Genomic DNA, 20,692 nt, shown 5'->3' on the forward strand with positions numbered 1-20,692 from the left:
CTCTCGCACAGAGAGTCAAGAAGGGCCCGCTCTTGGTATACAGACTTCCAACTCGATGAAATGCTCGTGAACGGTGTCCTTCGGATGATCTCCCAGATGTCGAGGGATCATGTGAACTTTCAATTCACCCACGGTCTCCACTACCGGGTGTCAAGTAGCATCGCCCATTAACTAGATCGACCGCCATAATCACAAGCTCGCGATAATAACAACACATTGTTAAGCGGAAATGTAATTTGTTAAACGAGTAAACACTCGCTCTTAAACACCGATATCATTTTTTTAAGCAGATGACGTATACTATTAAACAGAGATACAAATAATTAAACGGAGACGAACTAACTTAAACTAGAAAGCTCATTGTTTAAACGGAGACCTCATTTTTACAATCGCAACTATATCAACTCGAAAGGGTAAACGTAGATTATAAACATTACACAAAAGCACAACAATCGGAAAACCATTTCGATCGTATACATAGACGAAAATGTAAAAACAAAACAAAAAAACCCTAGCCGAGACATCTCCCTGCAGACTAACAAAAACCCCACAGATTAATCCCCCGAAAGCTTCAATGTCTTCCAACAAAAAAACAAAAATCACAAAACCAAAACCGAAAAATGTCTCTTCGTAATGTAATAGTTAACAAAAACCATAATGAATACCTTAGATCGCAGCTGACTGAAATGCTCGAATACTTGGACAGGGACTTCTTCTTCGAGACGCCGGTGGAAAGGGAAGAGTCGCTGGGAAGAGAAGAGTCGGAGACGCGAGTCGAGCTGGAGTCGCGAGTCGAGAGAAGACAAGCAGTGTAATGCTTCAAGAAAAACCCACCCACTTCCTCTCACACCGCCGAAATGGGCTGCAACCACGACTTCCGTGCAAGGGCATTTTCGTCCCATAAAATTTTTAAATACACTCCGCTTTAATGCTCATACGTATTTCGTGGGTTTCAAAAATCATGGAGTTGAAAAAAGAAGGGGCTTTTTGGGTATTCCGAAACTATGGGGGTTTGTTTGGCAATTTGGCAAAGTTGTAGGGTTTTTTTTGGCAATTTCCACTATAATAAATGATAAAATCATAATTTTAAAATTTCTTATTTTAATCAATGAGTTTTTACTTTTTTTTTTGCTGTGGATGAGGAATTTGATTTTTTTTATTTTTTATTTTTAACTTTTTGGCATTTTTCTCATAAATTTTAAGGGGACTAGGTGGCAAAAATTTGCCACGTGTGAACGAATCTTGAGGCCCGCGTGTGACGCGATGACGACAAGCGTGGACATTATTATTTTATTATTATATTCCTTAAAACTGATTCCTTTTACTCTTTTGTCCCAATCTTTTATCATAAATCCTGAAATCTCTTTCATTCGTGGACCTCTGGCTTTTGAAATCTCTGAAATCGCTGCGATTTCGAAGGGAAATTGAAGGGATTTGGTGAGGTTTTCGTGAGATCAAGGGAATCTCAAGGGGGTTCTAGGGTTAGGGATTCGAATTCCGATGTGAATGATCGTTTGATTTGATCGGAAAATGGGTGTGGATTACTACAATATATTGAAGGTGAATAGGAACGCCACCGACGAGGATCTCAAGAAGTCTTACCGGCGAATGGCGATGCGGTGGCATCCTGACAAGAATCCGGATAACAAGAAGGAGGCGGAGGCCAAATTCAAGCAGATCTCTGAGGCCTATGATGTATCAATTTTGTTCCCTTTCGTCTTTTGTGTGTGAATCTTGTTGTTTCTTTTATTGGAATTTCTTTGGTGTATGATTACAATTAGGAATTTTGATGGATTCCAATAGTTAGATTGGGTTGGAAATCATAGTTTTATTAGAATTTTTAGGGTTTAAGTGATTGGATTGGTTTTGATGGAAAGAAAGGAATATGGAAGAAAGTTGAGGGGTGGAATGTTGATAAAGATGTGGGTGGAATTGGATGGGTAAAGCAGGAATCTTGATTGAGTTTTGGTTTGATTTATTTTTTGATTTATTTTTCTTTAGTTTCTTTTTGATATTCTTGATTGTGATGCATTTTATGTTCTTCTCCCCCTTGCTTTTATGATAGATGAGGAGCATGTTTAGATGTTTCAAGGATTTAATCTGATTAGGAGCTTCTGGTTCTCATGCTTTTAGAATTCCTTGGTATTGAATGAAAAGAACATGTGGGAAATCAGAGAGAGAGAGAGGAATGTGATTAAAGGAAAATGAAATTAGGGAAAAGCATTTTGCTGTTCATCTTTCTTCTTCTGAACATCACTGCTTTTTCTTTTTCAATTGTGTGGGCATTCCTGATGAAAACGAATAAATTTGAGATTATGGGATTGCAAGAATTATAATAATCTGGTGATATAATATTGTCACATAGTCATTCAGCACAATTTGGTGAAGGCCGCTTATAGTTATACGGAGCATACAAGCAAGAGGAAGAGTTCAAGTAGAATGCAAGTGGTCATAGTGCAGGTATCTGGATATATAGATGTGAAAAATGAAGCTTTATGTTTCTTTTCTATTTAATGGAAACAGTAATGCGGCAATCAGGTATCGTAGCATATGATTGTGGAGTCCATGAATTCTATATCATATGATAGTGTTACACAGACCCTTAGTTCACTAATGATTATTTACTTTATTAGATTCTTGATTTATAATATTTTATGCCCATTCTAGTGGTGTGCGGTTTTTAACTTTGCTGCTTGGAGATGTTTATCTCACTGACAGACATTGTAGAAAATATTTCCTATGTCTTTACTCCTATTGCAATTGAAATTCTTTGATTTAGGTCTTGAGTGATGCACAAAAGAGAGCCATATATGATCAGTATGGAGAAGAGGGCCTGAAGGGAATGCCTCCCCCAGGTTCTGGAAGCAGTACCTCATACACTAATGGCCCAAGTGGTCCTGCGAACTTTCATTTCAATCCACGAAATGCAGAAGACATCTTTGCAGAGTTCTTTGGAGGCAGTGGTTTTGGGTTTGAACATACTGGTCGTGCTAAGTCAATGAGATTTCAAACTGATGGTAGGTTTGGTAGCCATGATAGCAGCAGTGCCTATCGGACATACAGTGAAGGTGTTGGTTCCGGGGGTAGCAGTCAGCCTAGGAAAGCACCACCTGTGGAAAGCAAGCTAGCATGCAGTCTTGAGGAGTTGTTCACTGGATCAACAAGGAAGATGAAGATATCTAGAAACATTCTGGGTGCTAATGGGTATACTTTTTTAATTTTCTTATGCATCCACAAATTTGTTGATGATGTATGAGTGTTTGGGCTAAGTATAAATGGTTGTCTTTGTGTGTACATTTCATATCTTCTTTTATAGGCATTTTAGTTTAGTTGAAGCACATGCTAGTATGATATGCCTTGTGGGTACTCTTACCTTCTTGGACAGGACTAGGAACAAGTCTTCACATGTAATGGGATTGTAGTTTTTGGGATGAACGTTGACCTACAGATTTCACTGGTTGGTCAATTTGTTCTGCTCAAGTATGATTAAAACATTAAGGAAAGACCTTAAAGAATCTGCAAAGCTATGTGACAATCATAGGATTGTGAGACTAAGAATTATATGGTAAACCTTAAAAGTTCTTTGGAGCAACTTTGTAAGCTTTCTTTTTATTTCAGTTTATGGGTTTGTAACATATTATCACAAGGTCCTTGCTCTTGGCATCTAGGATAGCATAGTATGTTGTTGGCCTCGACTGCGGGGGGGTTTAACTTTTGCATAGCATACTTTGTACAATGATGCATGGAGAATTACCAAAGATACAGACTTTAATATTGCCGAAGCCTGAATTATTCCGAAGCCTGAATTATTTTATTGTGGCATATCAGAGCATTCCAAAGATTATTGGTTGTAGTGCTAAGTAATTGTGAACCACAGCATATCATTGGCTGGGCAGGTAAATGCCAAGGATCATAGGCAACCTTTCAGGTTGGTTTTGAACAGAGTGCCAACCCTGTATATTGGCTGGGTAGAAATCTGGTTGTGAATAAGCAATTTTGTCAGTGTTCCAAGATCTTAGTTTTATAAAGATATGTGGAGAATTGAAGGGTCGAACATGTCAATAGGAGGCTTAGGTGAAGCATCTGTGGAAAAAATAAATTGCTTCATCTTCTAGAGCTGATTTTTGTATCGGTGGCGCAATAGATAAAACCGTGGTTTATATGATCAATTTGGTGCCTCCAGGATCCTAGCCTTATCTATAGTTCTAGAAATGTTATTTTCATCATGGATCCTTAATATTTACCGTGTTTGATATTTATGATGGAAATGCACATTGAACTTTTTTTTTTTCTTTACAAACACAGGCGATTGGTATCAAAGTCAGAAATCTTAACCATTGATGTGAAACCTGGGTGGAAGAAGGGGACCAAAATTACATTCCCTGATAAAGGCAATGAGCAAGTAAACCAACTCCCTGCAGACCTCATCTTTGTTATCGATGAGAAACCTCACGATGTGTATAAAAGAGACGGTAATGATCTGGTGGTGCATCAAAGGATATCTCTGGCAGATGCCCTTGCAGGGACCACTATGAACCTCAGAACCCTTGATGGCCGTGATCTAACAGTCCCGCTGACAGAAATAGTAACTCCTAGTTACGAGATTGTTATCGCCAAGGAAGGAATGCCGATTGCAAAGGAGCAAGGGAAGAAAGGGAACCTGAGGATAAAGTTCGAGGTGCAGTTCCCCACAAGGCTGACTGCTGAACAAAGGACAGCGATCCGACGCATCTTGGGAGGTTAAGTAGAAGCTGTAAAGTTCACAGAGTAATACTTGTGCATCTAATTCAGCAATAATCACTCTTTATTTTTAAATTTTGTGTTGAAATATTTGGTAATCATCCTAAATATCTTTTGAGTGCTTCATGAGCTTATAATGTTGACAAAAGCTGGAAGTTATTGTGGAATTCTATATTGGGACTCAGGTGGCTTGCTTGATGTTGATAGAACCATAGTAACTCTCATGTATATTAAGTCTGTAATGTTTGTACATCCCCAGGATTTTGTTGGGTTCCTTGGTCTTAATGTGGTTTTAAATTACAAGTTTTTTGCACTGATGATGATAATAATTTGGCACTGATACATCATTTCATCATCATAATCATTATTATTTTTATTGTGATAATATTGAAGTGATGCCATGATGTGAAGATTCCTGTTTGTAGTGTTATGAACTTTACCTGATTTTTCCCCTAATTCAAAATCTTCAAAACAGATTACAAATAAAGTCGTATAAGAAACTCCATTTTCACAAAGACTAACAAAATGAAGTGATAAAAGAAATGACTAACTGCTTAATGATTGAAACTAAAAGTATAGTGAGCACAAAATCTGTAATATATATATATATATATATATATATATATATATATGATTATGCACAAAGAATACAAGTGAATAAAATAAATAAACTACACACAGAAGTATCCTGGCCTCTAAAATCAATTTGCCTTTTCACTCTCTCATACAAAGTCTGAACAGAGCTGAGAATAAAGCATCATCTCATCTGAGCATTATATTCACTATCTTCCTCTGAAATGCACGTAAATTTTCTGCAACCAAATTTATGATTATAAAATTGATCATGATCAGTAATAAAATAATGAAACTACCAGTTAAGAATTTAGAAAAAAAATAATGAAAGTAAAACTATCAAATTAATAAAAAAAAAATAAAGGCAATCATGACAAGAAACAAATGCTACATCACTAATTATGGTTGTCCTATTGTACGTTGGTCCCATGTTTATCATTTAAAACATAGGTTAGATCTCTATCTAATGCTATCTTCAAAAAACTAGAAAAATGAGTGATATGCATTTGCATATGTTTACCCTTTAAGAAAGTGCCCTGATACAATGAAAGCACCTAATTCAAGTAACAAAGTAGCCAAAATCCCTATTTCCGCATCTAGATTCGGCATGTGAATATAGTACAATGTGGTCTTTTTCCCACAAAAATCATGTTTTATAAGTAAAAGTTGAGCTAAAGGTCTTGAAAAAATTAGTTGCATTATGGCATGATTCTGGACTAAGTGAGATGAAAGTGACTCTTCAACTGCTCTTACATGTTACAAAAGAGATTATTCTTTTGGAACAAACCTCAAGTACCCACAGGCTCAGAAGTGTTTCCACACAAAAAAAACCAAACCCAGTCAAGTAGAAAATCTGCAATAGTGAATACAGTACATTAATATATGTTTGGAAGTTCAATGAATGCAATATCCCAGTTATAAGCCAAGCCTGCATCTAAATAAATGTATAGGGTCTACTGTAGCACAAAACAATCAATTAACAATGATTGAAATTATTTTGCAATGCCTACATAGTAGCATAAACAAAATCAACAAAATGCGATCTATGTTATTCACTCCTTGCTGTGAATTGACAATGTATTTGATGATATGCCAAGGCACTCGAATTTGATGATCTACACCTTTTATTAAGAGCTACATTCTCTAAATTTTTTAACTTCAGGTTCATTCCAAGCATGCTCAACAAGATGTTCATGGTAAAAAACATCAGCCAAACAACTAAAGTAGGTAAGATGAGTTTATGGGAAAAAAACATTATGATATTAGTGAAAAAGCAACAATTCGGCATTCAACTTACCCCCACTAAAACATTATCCGAGAAGGTTTCAAATGCAGCAAGGATCCCCCTGGTCGCAAAAGGAAACCAAGATAGTTCAATTTCATTGCAAACAAAGAAATAATTGCTTAATGGCACTCTACTAATGCAACATGGTTCACTAAAGTTCTGAAGGAGAGTATAGTATAATTTGATCTAACAACATGGAAAGAAATTCACCATCTTAGCAGATGATTAAGCTTGCCTAAATCCATATATAACTTTGTCTTCCTTCTTCGATTCTTCCTCTCCTATTTCAGCTTAACATGAATGGAAAATTAAGGTAACTTTTTGGAAGGATGCTTTCAAATTCAGTTTACAATGCTTTTAGGTACTATAGCCAGACAATAAACATCTAGAATCACTTAGAAGGACCCTGCTTGTAGATACCAATGTGAATCTCTTATAGTGTCTCATATCAGGCAGTAAAGAAAATTTTTTTTACAGACATTATTTCATGCTGCTAGTGTATCTAAACTTTCTTCCAGACTGATGACCTTAATTTTAAAAATAATAACCAACAAATTGACTTACGTCAATGAATTCCCCTGAAATACAATTGGAGGAGCAATTGCAGCAAGAACACAAAAACCAATGTGGATCTGTGCCATCATATAGTCAGAAACAAAATTCTAATCAAAGCAACATGCCAATAGTGGAAATGGATAACAACAACACACCATGTACTGTAGGAAAAACCACCCAAACTTCAATGCACTATCAGTCCTGCTCATAAAAAAGTGAAAATAGCATCAAAATAAACCAAGTATTTCAAATGGATCAGATTGAAGCATATACTTTCTTTTAGAGTTGATGTAAATGTAACCTCATAATTATTTAGTTACTTAAAAGTTAATTTGAATTAAAATAAGATGACAATTTAAGTATAGTTATCAAATCTTTTGAAGTTTTTGATATCATCATCATCATAAGCATATGTTTTCAGTCGATTATGAAGGAAAGGCAAATAACCAAAATCCCATCAATTTCAATATGTAATCATTATGATTGAATTATGAAAGGAATCATCTTACAAAGACATGAGCCTAACAGAAGAGAGCCAGAAGAATAAGGTTATTAATTTTGCAGTACCTGAAATTTTGACTACAGAAAAGCCTACCTCATAGCACGGTACAAAGGCCGGTACCACAAAACATATGATAGAGGACATCCGAGTATAGCATAGATGACCGCAAGTAAAAATATCTTGACACCTGAATGTAAAAATAATATAACAAGTTAAGAAAAGCAAGCCAGGCAAGGTGACTTGTCTGTGTAGTTAAACAATTCTCTCATTGAGATTAGCACATACCTCCTCCTTCAATCCAGCAAACAGTTACCGCAATCACATTGAAGGAAAGACAGAGAACTAGTCCTGCATGAAAGTAACAACAATCATAAATATCCAGAAAATGTGAATAGATTTATTTTGCCCTATAAAATATAGCATGCCATAGAATAAATCAATCTGATGATATCAAGGAGATTATGTACGGCAATAGCCACATAATAAGCTAGTACTGTTTTACTAAGTAGGCTACTAAAAATGTTGTCATCAATGACACTGGAGATCAGATAATGACTACGTAATTAAAGCCAACCATTAGAACAGAATTTGCCTCAAATTAACTGATGGCTAGAAATTTAAGAAAGCCCCAAAGACATCCAGATCCTAAAGTAGAAATTCGATGGTGGTGTGCAACAGTGCAAGCTATATAAAGACATGTAAAATTGGATGAAGGAGAAGGAAAATAGCCAAACTGAGGAAAGATGCCCCTAAGATTACATAAGATGGGAAATCACATGGATGGGTGGTATTTGTATCATATAAATACAAGAGTAAGGTTCTTCCTTTTTTTTTTGGCAGGAAACAGTAAAATGTAACTTTTGTACCTGTGCAAGTTAAAAAAACATTATGAAGATTACAAAGACAATGAATAATTTTGCATACCGAGCCAACTTGCGAATGCCATGTATTGCAACCTTTGGACAGGAACTGGTATCTCCTTAGCTATATCATGATGAATGATCGGGAAGAATGGAGGCCAATTTTTGTCTTCAGAAGGAACTCCAGCTGCATTAATCCGAATCAAAGAGATTTAAAATCTTACAAGCAATAAAATGAAAAAAAAAAACACAAAAGAAAAAAAAAAACAACCTATCATCTGAAATCTACAATGGCATAAAAAATAGAATGTGTGAACCCTCTTGATTACCTCTAGTCAAAGCATCTTCCCGCCGTTTAATATCCTATAACACGAAAATTCATAAATAAATAAATAAATAATTGCACATCAAATACATCATACAAAGGCTGAATATAAATTTCATTGGCATGAACCAACCTGTTCTCTCCTCTTCAAATCTGCCTCCCAAGATACAAGTTCTTTCTCCTTCTTCTTCGCATCCTGCAACATTGAACCCAATCATAAGAAAAGAAAACATAAATAAATGATTTAAATCATAAAAAGGAATCACAAACATTGGTAGAATCCAGCGGAATGTCGACTGTGGCATCATGTTGGTCACCAAAACCAAGCCCTTTCGAACTCCCATTCTGCAACCAAGAACATATCAATCTCACCAAACGATAACAGGGAAAACACCCCAAAAAAAAAAAAAAGAAATTGATCACATTTCTCAAATAAAGAATCGCCTAATCATCTTCATTCTATATTCATCAAGGCTAAGAAAAATCAAAACTTTAAAAGCTCAATTTCCATAAAACTAAAACAGATCAAAGACAAGCACTCACATTCTCTGATTCAACAAGGAGTTCCTAAGAATCGAGAAAAAAAAAAAACAAGAAAATTTCAAGTAAATTATAATTAACAAATGAGAGGATTGAGAGAAAGAGAGGGAGAGATTACGGAAACAGCAGCAGCGAAGGGATTGACATTCTCCTCATCGAATGGGTTGAAATTGTAGCGGAGGACCATCTCTTGCTCCGCTTACAATCGAAGATGACGAGGGTTTCGAATTCCTCCGACGAAAAGAGGCCGGGAAGAGAGATTTGGCGCCCCGCTTTCAAACCGGATTGATTATTATTATTATTTTTTTCTTTTCCTTTTTAATGGAAATTGTGTTTATTATCTATTATTACCCAAATTTTTTGTACGAATTTTTCTTAATTTTTTTTATAATTTGTGTGAGTATGTAAATTATGAGAAATATTTTTATTAAAATTGTTAGGTAAAAATGAAATTGGTTTTCTTTTTCTTTCTGGTTTTGTAAATAAAAATCCGGTATAAGTATATGTATGGTTACACTTACCAGAAAGGTGAATTTTTCATTGGATTCTGAATTTTGAATTCAGATATAAAACCTTTTTTTAGCTCAATAATTGTCTGAAAAATTATTAAGAACGTTTTCTTAAAATAAGAAATTGAAAGCTAGTTGGAAAATTTCAACAAACCAACTGTAATTCACCTGAAACAGAAAAGTGCATGAACATACATGCAACTTCACAAACATTTAAAATACTGAATGGTTTAACCTGGTCTCGTTGATGTAATTGATATACAAAACGTCAATATTCAAAGCAAGAAACGATGGTAGCTTATTTATCTGAGCGAGATATGCCCCCTTGAAAATAAGAAGGAATAGTAGTACAGTAGTACATTGCATTATAGCAGAAAAATCAACAGTTTGACATATCTCTAAATCAGGAGAACAATTCAAGGAAAAGATTAGCAGCCAATTCTGCCAAAACATCGTCCTCTAGTGATGATGATTTTGAACATAGCGAAGACCACAATATTTGCAGACTGCCGGGTCTTTCAGATCAAGACATATGAACTCAATAGGATGGCCAAGGGCTGGATTGCTATCTGCAAACAAAACATGTCACCAAGGACAAAATAATCCATGTATCATTTGTTTATTTAAATAGACAAGTTTCACCAAAGAAAGGAAGGAAAGTTACCTCCTTCACAAGCAGCAATTCGGCCTTCAACTTTTATTGGTGGGACTTCATTGATTAACTCCATGGGAGATTTCTTACTAGTGTCCTGCAAAATTCAGATTTTTGAGGATGCCTCACAGAGTTTGCAAGAATAAATTCAAGTCTTTTTTCAAGAATAAATTCAAGTCTTTTTTTCTCACTCGGTTTTTCCAAAGACCATGGGGAGCAAAGCATTGTGGCAAACATCATATGAAAATAACATGTTTAAGGTACAAATGCAGATCATGATCTTAAGAGGCAAGGTAAATAGTAATCCGCATATTGACACCAAGAAAGAAGCTTGCAGAAAAGAACAAGATTGAAACAACAAAATGCGGGCATCAGCCACATTCACTCAAAGAATGAAAACCAAAATATTATTTCTTTTTCTACACATCCAAAATCCATCACGACGGGCAACCTTTTGGGATATTTCCATGCATTCATAGTTATCTATATCCCAGTAATGTGAAATGAATTGATGTTTCAGTTATATAAAGCCAGAACTCATGGTAGACTATTGCTATCCCATTTAGATAGCAGTAGTAATTCAAAAAAATAAATCATCCATATCATATCAACAGTAAACATCTAACTAAATCCTTTGCAAGACAAAGACTATAATCTCTTAAAATCCCAGAAAACTCATTGATTCTGAGTATAAATCTAATTAAGTGAAAGCACACATTATATTTTAGTTAACCATACAATACCTAGTTTGCTCTCTGACCAAGACTGAATGAAGTCCAAACTTTTTGTGGCATTTATTCAATCAAAGTCATAACCTGTCTTGTGGAGGAATGTGCACTAGTAGTTATAGATATTGAATAAGATGAATATAAGATTTCATAGTCCAAGATTAAATAAAAAATACACCCAGCAAATCTGCAAATTTAACCTATGAAACACTTTTCATTTAATTGTTGGTGATCAAACCACAAAGCCAATGAGATTTCAGGCTCATCATAATCTCCTGACATAAGAATAACACAGTGCTCAAGTTCAAGCATCCTTCATCCTTTCTCCACCACTAAGAATAAATAATCCAGGAATTTATCTGTCACATACCAATTTGCTTATATATCCAAGCTCAAAAATTCAATAACTTGTCATCTTTCAAAACACTCACAATGAACAACCCAGGATCTTATAAACCATTAGACCAATCAGTTCAAGGAGATTGTTCAAAGAAAACCAGAACTTCTTAATGTGATCCTTCTCTCTTGCCATTCACTAAAGCAAATACAACGAGGCATATATCCTATATCCTTAAAAAAAAGGTAAGCAATTCCACATATAATTTTGATGCTTTTGAATCTAAAGGTGTTCTTTCAATTTAGTATGAACTAGTTAAAAAAGAATGGGTATCCTCGATCCATAAGCATAGGTGGCATAACCATCACAGAAAATTTCGCTGCCTTTGCATGTAAAAGGCATTTAATTTTAGTAACATCATTTGATTGTGTAGTTTATCTAATGGAGACATCAGATATCAAGGAGAAGGAAGGATCCAACAACATAGACATGCCTCAATAATAAACAATGTCTCATCTGACAGAGATATAAAAAATAGAGCTTCCAAATTCCAATCTGTTGACGTGCTTAAAATTTATTCCAAGTAAATTTCATATTTTGACTTCAAGTATATTCTGATATCACCATATATACTCACACGCCACAGTTTGAATAGCATAAACATATCCTCTATATTTTCAATCAATTAATGACACACAAAACTTGCTATGCAAAAGAAGATGAGCTTGCAGAAACTGTGTGGTTGGATGCTAATGTGTATGAGGATAAGCAAGCATGCATGCTGTTACATAGATTGATCAGCATAACCGTGATAAAAACAAAAAAATAGGGGAAAAAAAAAACGAAGATATAAGTTGATTGCCAAAGCGAAGCACAAAGAATAGATACTCATTCATCAATTGCAACAATTACAACAGCTAAACACTTCAAAACCCTAAAAGTAACCATCCTTAATCATGTGTAATCATAGAAAACCCAAATCTCCTTCAATTTCCAATTAATAATGGCATATATGTATTAAAAATAGGGTTAAACAAAAAGCACGATGACGAAATCCCTAACAAAATCAAACCAGAAACAAAGCAACAACATTAAAGAACAGATTGAGCATGGATCGAAGAAGAGAAAAAGAGGACCTGCATCCATTTGGCAGTGTGTGAGCTGACGAGGGTGTTGAGGCCTCGGCGAAACCCGGTCGGAGGCTTGGAGAGGGTTCTCGCGAGATTGGAGATCGTCGCCGGCGCCATCATCGACGTTCCGGTAGTTCGGGTTTGGGTACTTAATTATGAGATGTCTTTTTAATATTACTTTGGCGAGCCTCTTCATGGGCCGGATCAGGATCTGATCCATTTACTTACTGGATAAAAATTATATAACTCTGAATAGTTGTAATAAATAAAAATTTTACTAGTGTTTTTTACTAAAGTAGAAAAAAAAAAAAATTCTCTGCTGAAAATTTTTTTTAAAAAAAAGGTGATTTTAGCAAAAAAAAAAAACCTATCAAAGAACAGCTTTTAATTTATTTTCTATTATTTTCTCTATTTTTTTATTTACAATAATCTCTAAATTTCATTTGTACAAATCAGGATGTATGATGGAATGAACTTGAGAGTTAAAAAAAGAAAAAGAAAATAAGTGAAAAAACAAATTAAAATGAGACTTTAGAGAGTTTTCATGAGAATCAAGAAGTTTTTTGGATTATTGGAATTTTTTTTGGTATTTTTGGGCCTTTGGCTTATGGAGAAAAAGAAACAAAGAATTTATTTGGGCACTCTCTTTTCTTTGTTTATCTTCCCACCAACATTCATTTCAACTTCAAATGATCTTCTCATTAATTCACACCAGTATTATGGTAAGTACAATGAAACTAGAAGAGCTGTTATAATATATGTAAAGACCATAGATTTAACAGAGAAGCCTGGCAATGACCTTTACCAGAATGAAAGAGGTTTAATATTGAAACAATTAATTAAATCCAAGCTAATAATAATAATAATAATAATAATACATCACCCAAGGTATCAGAATGAAAATAATAATAAAAGCATTCAATAAGCAACATTTCCTTCTATTATGATTGATGAACATTTAGCACTGGTTATCCTTGTGTTTGTCTACTTGATTCTGTGCTCAAATGAAAAGGTCTTATAAGGATTTATCTTAAGTATCAGCATTTTCTGAAGAATTGATAACGAAAAAATAATAACTCGACAATAATAATAATAACAAGAAGCGTCGGCCTGTGTTCAAGATGCCACCCGTTCCATAAACAAGAAAATTTCAGGTGAAAGTGAGACCAACCCAAAACAAGGGTCATTGTGAACCTTTTCTCTGTTTCACCCTTTGGGCCATCATAGATTGTTGTTCCAGCGGACCGGTAAACATAATACCACATCAAGATGCCACCAGATCCGGTGTTTCAGCTTCCACTGATAGCAAGGCTGAGTGAACCTTGCCCAGCCAAACATCTAGACGATCACGCAAGGATTTGACCTGTGGGATACCCAAAACCCTAGGTTGCACCCAAGAGACATAGACTGTTCCCTCCACTTGATCTATTATGCCTTCAATAAGATGAACCTTCAAAGAGAAACAAACAAATTAAAAACAGAACAAAATGGAAGGCAAGTACCCTGTTGATAGAACTAAACAGCAGGTAAGTAGTAGAAGTATTATTGACAATGGCCGTTGTAAGTTGATGTTGAACTTGAAGCAGACATGTACTAACATCTGATAAAGAGAGTTCACATATAGTCTTCAACCAAATCAGCAATCACAGATAGTTGAGATGCTAGATTACTATAACTTCTCAACTAGCAATCTCATACTTCCACTGAACTTAAGAACCTAATTTCTACTAAATCTAAAGCATTTATGCATCATTCCTACATTACAGGTAGACAAGAAGTTAAAAAATAAAAACAAAAAGGAGTTGTTGATCACTAGTCAGAAGAATTTGAAACAACATGGAGGTATACATTAAGAAACTAAGACCATAAATGGAGGTGATAAACAGAGATCTTTTACGTCAATGTGTTCTAGGAGCTAAAAGTTTATATTAAGAAAGGGCAATCAGCATACAAAGGCATCAGGTAAGCAATTCAATCTAAAGTTTTGAGTATAATAGCCAAAATGAATAGAGTCATGCTTCAACATTATACATCATTCAAGAATGCAAAATGTAGAAGATGATCATCACTGCTATTGTAATATAGTACAGTCTATATTAATTCATGAAAGTCTTGGACAGATGGAAAAAATCCTTCTGGCTATCTCAAGGACAGTTGACATTTTCCCACAACCATGAGAAGTTAATGACAGTGAGCTGCACTGAAATGACAACACATGTACACAATACAGTCTATTTTTTTGGCAAATGCTTAACACATGTATGTTCAAACTAATGATGCCAGAACCCAAACAATAATGAAATGACAACAAAGGATAAAGTTCAGATAATGAAATGCCAATAAAAATCTTAGCTTGAAACATAGTAAAACAGCAACAATTGAAAAACAACCTACACCGATCTACACTCATTGATGCAAAGCATGTCTTTCAGCAAAAAAGAAGTAATGTCCTAGAACATTACAGTTCAAAAAAGAAGTAGAAGAAGCAAATAAACTAGCAAAATCAAAGAAAAGACATACAGAGAGGCTCTTCATGAGAAGATATTCCACATCTTCAATGGAAAGTTTTGTGCGTTCAGCAATGACGCTCAATGGAATGGTTCGATCTTCAGATGGTCGGCTGCAACATAACAAAATTATAAAAGCTCAGATCTGGAAAGGTCTAATCATCCATGAGCAATGAAAAAAAAATCATCACTAAGTATAACAGAATGAGCAGTGTAAATAGGCTGGCCCAATCCAAAGCTCAGCCCCATCATCTTAGCAGCTAAGTCCATTAGGCTCTTAGCTTAAACTTTCTGGATCAGGCCTGAGCTCCAGGTCAAGCTTATTTCTTTTTCCACAACCACCTAAAATAGATTTTTCAGGCCAGGTTTGGTGCCAGAGTCAAGCAACCCAAGCCAAATACGTCCATCTACAACTCTAGGAAGAACCAATGATGGTGGATTGAATTTACCTAAAGATGATTTCCATCAAACAGAGTATATTAATTTTTTCCAGCAACTTCTTCTCGTTAGCAACCAAAGCAGGTTGTGCATTCAAGGCAGCATTATGCACATGACAGAGGTGTTGATAGCGAACTAAATCTCCCGTGTTAAATGCCTGAAGAATATGGTAAAGCCACTCTACTTTGGTTCCCAGAAGACTGTTAATCTGTTGGTTAATAAGAAGCACAGGAAATAAAACTTTAACAAGTCAAACAGTGTGAGTATTCAAAATGAACAGCAACTAACAAATATTTTGTCATAATTCCATTCAACCTAAAAGATAAAATGTAAAAGTTTAGCCAATAGGAGTACACTATACTCAACAGAATACACTCATATATAAAAAACAACATGATTCACATTAAATACTTCTTGGAAGGATCATCATGGAAAAAAAATCCCAAGATTTAACTAAGATAACCCCATAATTTGCTATTTTCAAGGATGACAGATCACCAAGCGAGAGGAAAATCCCAAGTTGGCATCATTATGGACAAAAGAAACAAGAAGCTTTGACACTTTCTGTCTTCAATTACCTAATAACTATTGGAAAAGTCTCCATGAAGAAAAGGACTAATGCAGCTCTCACAAAATACCATTTTTAACGGATCCTTCAAATACGAACCATGAATAAATATTGGCACCTTTTGCTGAGACTTGTTCATTTACCCAAGAAGAACCATAAGTCTCATGAGTGGAACAAAACTATCAGTATACAATGTAGTCTTTTCATGATCACAATGATGGCATGAAAATTTAAGAAGTAAAATAATGATAGGAAAAAATAAATTGAAGCATTAGAATTCAAATTCACATGAATCTTATGAAAACACACACCACTGAAGGTTGTTGAACATGTGCTCCTGACAGAATCCAAGTCATACAAATTTAAAAAGAACTTCACTTACAATTGGATGGGCCAGCAATTCCCCAAAGTTATATATGTTATCCCCCAGTAAAGCAGACAAGGAAAGATCAAATGCCAGATCCTGAAATGCATAAATCAGTCACAATCACCACATAATCATGTGCTGGCAAAACACAGATATAGATTGGTTTCATCCAAAAATACTAGGATAGCAAGAATATGCACAGTAAAAAATTAATACATTACATGTACACCACAAAAGAGACACTGAAAATAAAAAAAGAAATCTCGGGGCATTGACCAAAACCTTGTCAAGACATAAAACTCAAACAAGAAATGAAATCCCTTTTGCAACCATCACATAGTACACTTTATGGCATTTATAAATATGTTAAATAAAAACAGCTATCTAGTTACAGAATGACCCAGCTGATGGCAAATTCTTAGTATAAGTGTGTGCATGGCAATAAGTGTGTGCGTGTGTGCGGCTCCTCTCTGTCAATGTTCCCAAGAATTTGCCCTTGATGGTCAGCAAAGACTTCTTAGTATAAAATTTAGAATATCCAGACTATGGTAATAATTCATGCTACAGGGAAGAAACAGGTTAAGGTGGTGAAAACAATTTAAAATATATGTTTGAAGCTCATGGAGCAATAGTGCTAAAACCATCAAATCTTAAGGTTCTTTATAATTTAGCTACTACTAATTATGCAATAATTGGTATGTTATACATATACCACATTTTAGATTTAAAAGTTGAAACTAAAATGCAGAAACCTATATCCTTTTGAGGTAACCAGATATTATTGAAGAATAGAAGACCAATGAAGTAGGATATCCATAAAAATTCAATACAAGATCGCAATGAAGTAGTCATTAGCAAAGTCAAATAAAATATAAATGCAATTAAAAGCAACCAACTTGATGAAAAAAATAATGATTTATTTCACAATAGCAATTTTATAAGACCATGAACATACCAGTTTGAACGAATCTGAGAGAGATTCCACTGTTGTGTATGCCAAATACAGAAGGGCATTTTTATAGAACTCTGCAAATTCTTGACGAGATTTATGATACTGTGAAGATATCCAATAAAAACTTGCATGAACAGAGGGATCAACATCAGTCATACTGTCCAACATAGTCTTTCCATCATCAAGAAGTTTCTTGCATTCTTTCTGGTTCCCTTTTTCAAGATTAAATGAAGCTATTTGCATCTTAACATAAAGGATAGGTTCCTCTATCCGCATTTCCCTGGTGGCACGCAGCTTTTCAATCACACTCTCCAGGTAGCTAATGGCAGCTTCTGTTTCAGAATATTGACGTGAAACAATAACAGCAAAGTGTGCCAGTTTGAGGAGATTGATCTTTGTCTCAAAATCCGTGATGAAGTTATTATATAATTGAATCAGAACGTCGCCAGCCTGGAGGAAAAGGTAGGTCCACAAAGATGGAGAGGGATATCAAAAAACCAAAAAAAAAAAAGTAACAAGGATAAGCAAAAAAGAAAAGGGGGAGAATGCTTGAACCAGAGTATCACATGCAATCAACATATTTTGCTGAATTGAGATAGAATATTAAGTGAAAAAGAACTCTTCCTCATAAATCCAACCATCTAATTGTCATGTGATGAATATTAAATGAAAGAATTAGAATACAAAATTAACCATAGTAACTTCTTCCATTGTGAACAGCAAGAAAGCTAGCTTGAGACAAAAGGCAGGCTGTAATAGCCCACATTAAAGTAGAGCAAGCTAACTAGAATTCAACAAACTAATAGTAACTATAGGCTGAGGACTTTGAGGACTTTCAAGAATCTAAGTTGAGATTTAACATCAATTCAGAAAATAATAATCTAAATCCAATATAATTGAAATAGCTGACAGTTGAACACAAATGGATACATGAAGGCCCAAATGACAACCCAAATTCATGCAACTGACATGTAATTTAAACAAAAGATATCAAAAGCAGCAAGAATAATGGAAGCACATATAACCATAATCCTCTTCTTGGAGTATTTTAAGCTAGAGAGTATTTGATCATTTCAGAATTACATTATCTTTTTTCTGGTAAATATTTAGTGATTTCAAAATGCACATTGTCCAAAAAAATATACACCTCAGCCCCCACAAGAAAATCCGGTACTCTTTTCACTCCTATTGCACATTATATAGTTTTTCAACAGCTTGATGATCTAAATCACTTTGCATGTATCTTCTGGAAACTGATAGAAACTAGACATATAAAATGGTCTCCATAAATCCTATGATTGGGTGGTAAAATGGTGTTTTATGGTCATACAAAATCTAACAGGTGCTATCAAAGAAGCCATGTGGCATTAGCACCTGTGACATTCTTATTTGGCATGCTTGTGAATTCAAAACAATGATTATAGCATGTGTTCAAAGAGATAAAATCCTAAAATAACTAAGTAAGTTCATTTGGCAGCAAAGTGCAAACAACCAGTCTATACATGCAGCAAGAGAAAACTAAGATAAAATAAACCAAAATTAAGATCTTTAGAGGCCATCATGCCATCCAAGGGTGAATACATTCCATGCTTTAATTGCACTCAAACTAGCCACATCATCTGCATATTGATTTGCACAAATGCCGAAAGTGGGAAGACAGCATAACCAGATGAAAAACTGGTAATGGTTTGCAAAGGACAACATTCTAAATATTCTTCTGAGTTATTGCCAAGTAAAGATGAGGTAATACTAGTAACATCCACGATACAAAATACTATGAACAGACATGTTCCAATCAGGTAATAAATATATATATATATGGAAACAAAAAATAAAAATTATCACAGGCTCACATGAAGAAGCACTCTATATCACTCTAGCAAAAAACACCGCAGAACAGCTACAAAATAATCGTGAACTCCATAATTTTAAGCAATCATATTTAGTTCTCCAGGTTTCAGGAACACAAAATGAAATCCTCGTTCTTGAACATGAATAAAACACATAGGAAGCTCCCAGATGATTCATATCAAAGAACTGACTAACAATTCATTCAATCCAACGCATAGTCAAAAGGGAAATCAGCCTCTCCCACAAAAATTTCACCTTAAAACCCTAATTATACAAAGAACGCAACAGAACAGCAGAAAATTCATAAATCGAAATGGAAAAGAGCATCAAATCGAGATCTTATAAACCCTAGGTGAGGAAGAGAAGCCAACCTGGACGACGGCGAGGGCGATGAACTGATCGAGCTTGAGGGTGAGCTGATGCCATAGCTTCCGCTGGTAGAGGTCGGCTAAGGCGGCGTACCACTCAGCAAGCTCCGGCCGTGAGTTCTGCTGGGACTCCAAGTACTGCAGAGCGCCCGAAGCCATTGATGGAACTCCAGAGAAGATGGAGATGGATCGAAGGAGAAGAATGCAAGAGATCGGCACCCAAACCCTTGCTTTTGGTTTTGGGTTTTCTTTTTCTTGGGTTTCTTTTTGTTTCGCTTTATTTAATTTTTTAATTTTTTTTATTCTTTTTGAATTTTATTTAATTGTTTTAAAAACTATGTCGATGTTGGTGACTCGGTGAGATATTGGAAACAGATCCAACTTATGCACGAAATTTATTATAGACCCCTGAACTTAACTTTATCTGTCAATTTAGTCCTTCGAACAATCAAACAGTGTTATAATTGTTTTTTATTCTAATGATTTGAGTAATCAGATAATTTTTAAAAAATACAATCAAAAAAGACGTAAAATATGTGCTTTATTCAAAAAATATATGTGTAAAAAAATAAATAATTTATTAAATAATAATTAGATAAGTATAACCTTGGTATACTAAACCGCAAATATATGATTATCTAATGTGAAAGATTAGAAGATCAAATTTTACCTCAATTGTAGTGAATAATATGCATGATAAATAATATAAATAATGACTTTTTTGAAAATTCATATAAACAATTTATTATGGAAGAAATGGCTCACTGAGTATGCATCATTGATAAATTATACTAACATAACTCCTCCCACATTTGCTACTTCTAGCTATATAGGCAACCATAAAATAAATTTATCTGTGATTTCATTGACCATTGGTGGGCTACAAAGTCCTGCCTCTTTTGGTG

General features: G+C 34.8%; 4 protein-coding genes across 4 annotated transcripts; 1 reads left to right on the forward strand and 3 right to left on the reverse strand.

Annotated features, from left to right (window-relative positions):
- Positions 1-1,345: 1,345 nt before the first annotated feature.
- Positions 1,346-4,813, forward strand: LOC120261292 (dnaJ homolog subfamily B member 1-like). Its single transcript, XM_039269133.1, has 3 exons — positions 1,346-1,695; positions 2,780-3,204; positions 4,306-4,813. Exons 1-3 carry the CDS (start codon positions 1,531-1,533, stop codon positions 4,742-4,744), a joined length of 1,029 nt encoding a protein of 342 aa, XP_039125067.1. The 5' UTR covers positions 1,346-1,530; the 3' UTR covers positions 4,745-4,813.
- A 2,345-nt stretch (positions 4,814-7,158) lies between these two features.
- LOC120263368 (secretory carrier-associated membrane protein 4-like) lies at positions 7,159-9,631 on the reverse strand. The gene is made up of 9 exons (XM_039271238.1): positions 9,499-9,631; positions 9,111-9,185; positions 8,974-9,036; positions 8,845-8,878; positions 8,580-8,702; positions 7,941-8,003; positions 7,749-7,842; positions 7,309-7,354; positions 7,159-7,230 (listed from the first exon to the last, which is right to left on the reverse strand). The coding sequence occupies exons 1-9, from the start codon at positions 9,565-9,567 to the stop codon at positions 7,159-7,161; spliced, it is 639 nt and encodes a 212-aa protein (XP_039127172.1). The 5' UTR covers positions 9,568-9,631.
- A 430-nt stretch (positions 9,632-10,061) lies between these two features.
- On the reverse strand, positions 10,062-12,899 carry LOC120268863 (NADH dehydrogenase [ubiquinone] iron-sulfur protein 6, mitochondrial). Its single transcript, XM_039276159.1, has 3 exons — positions 12,743-12,899; positions 10,554-10,638; positions 10,062-10,458 (listed from the first exon to the last, which is right to left on the reverse strand). The coding sequence occupies exons 1-3, from the start codon at positions 12,854-12,856 to the stop codon at positions 10,349-10,351; spliced, it is 309 nt and encodes a 102-aa protein (XP_039132093.1). The 5' UTR covers positions 12,857-12,899; the 3' UTR covers positions 10,062-10,348.
- A 734-nt stretch (positions 12,900-13,633) lies between these two features.
- On the reverse strand, positions 13,634-20,057 carry LOC120263119 (26S proteasome non-ATPase regulatory subunit 13 homolog B-like). The gene is made up of 6 exons (XM_039271023.1): positions 19,791-20,057; positions 17,572-18,018; positions 16,632-16,712; positions 15,693-15,889; positions 15,257-15,356; positions 13,634-14,186 (listed from the first exon to the last, which is right to left on the reverse strand). The coding sequence occupies exons 1-6, from the start codon at positions 19,944-19,946 to the stop codon at positions 14,001-14,003; spliced, it is 1,167 nt and encodes a 388-aa protein (XP_039126957.1). The 5' UTR covers positions 19,947-20,057; the 3' UTR covers positions 13,634-14,000.
- Positions 20,058-20,692: the final 635 nt, after the last annotated feature.

Source organism: Dioscorea cayenensis, chromosome 1 (genome assembly GCF_009730915.1).
Source record: "Dioscorea cayenensis subsp. rotundata cultivar TDr96_F1 chromosome 1, TDr96_F1_v2_PseudoChromosome.rev07_lg8_w22 25.fasta, whole genome shotgun sequence".
In the NCBI taxonomy this organism is placed as follows: Eukaryota; Viridiplantae; Streptophyta; class Magnoliopsida; order Dioscoreales; family Dioscoreaceae; genus Dioscorea; species Dioscorea cayenensis.

Bases quoted from the DNA above. Each gene is read 5' to 3' on its own strand.
- LOC120261292 (XM_039269133.1), top strand. From the start codon at position 1,531: ATGGGTGTGGATTACTACAATATATTGAAGGTGAATAGGAACGCCACC. The intron at 1,696-2,779 runs GTATCAATTTTG...TCTTTGATTTAG, and splicing joins AGATCTCTGAGGCCTATGAT to GTCTTGAGTGATGCACAAAA. The intron at 3,205-4,305 runs GTATACTTTTTT...TTACAAACACAG, and splicing joins AACATTCTGGGTGCTAATGG to GCGATTGGTATCAAAGTCAG.
- LOC120263368 (XM_039271238.1), bottom strand. From the start codon at position 9,567: ATGGTCCTCCGCTACAATTTCAACCCATTCGATGAGGAGAATGTCAAT. The intron at 8,703-8,844 runs GTAATCAAGAGG...GGATTAATGCAG, and splicing joins GGAAGATGCTTTGACTAGAG to CTGGAGTTCCTTCTGAAGAC. The intron at 8,004-8,579 runs GTATGCAAAATT...ACTTTCATGCAG, and splicing joins GGCATTCGCAAGTTGGCTCG to GACTAGTTCTCTGTCTTTCC.
- LOC120268863 (XM_039276159.1), bottom strand. From the start codon at position 12,856: ATGATGGCGCCGGCGACGATCTCCAATCTCGCGAGAACCCTCTCCAAG. The intron at 10,639-12,742 runs GTCCTCTTTTTC...TGAATTTTGCAG, and splicing joins ACACTGCCAAATGGATGCAG to GACACTAGTAAGAAATCTCC. The intron at 10,459-10,553 runs GTAACTTTCCTT...TTTTGTTTGCAG, and splicing joins AATTGCTGCTTGTGAAGGAG to ATAGCAATCCAGCCCTTGGC.
- LOC120263119 (XM_039271023.1), bottom strand. From the start codon at position 19,946: ATGGCTTCGGGCGCTCTGCAGTACTTGGAGTCCCAGCAGAACTCACGG. The intron at 16,713-17,571 runs GTATGTTCATGG...TATGCATTTCAG, and splicing joins TCTCAGATTCGTTCAAACTG to GATCTGGCATTTGATCTTTC. The intron at 15,357-15,692 runs GTAAATTCAATC...GTTATGTTGCAG, and splicing joins TTGATGGAAATCATCTTTAG to CCGACCATCTGAAGATCGAA.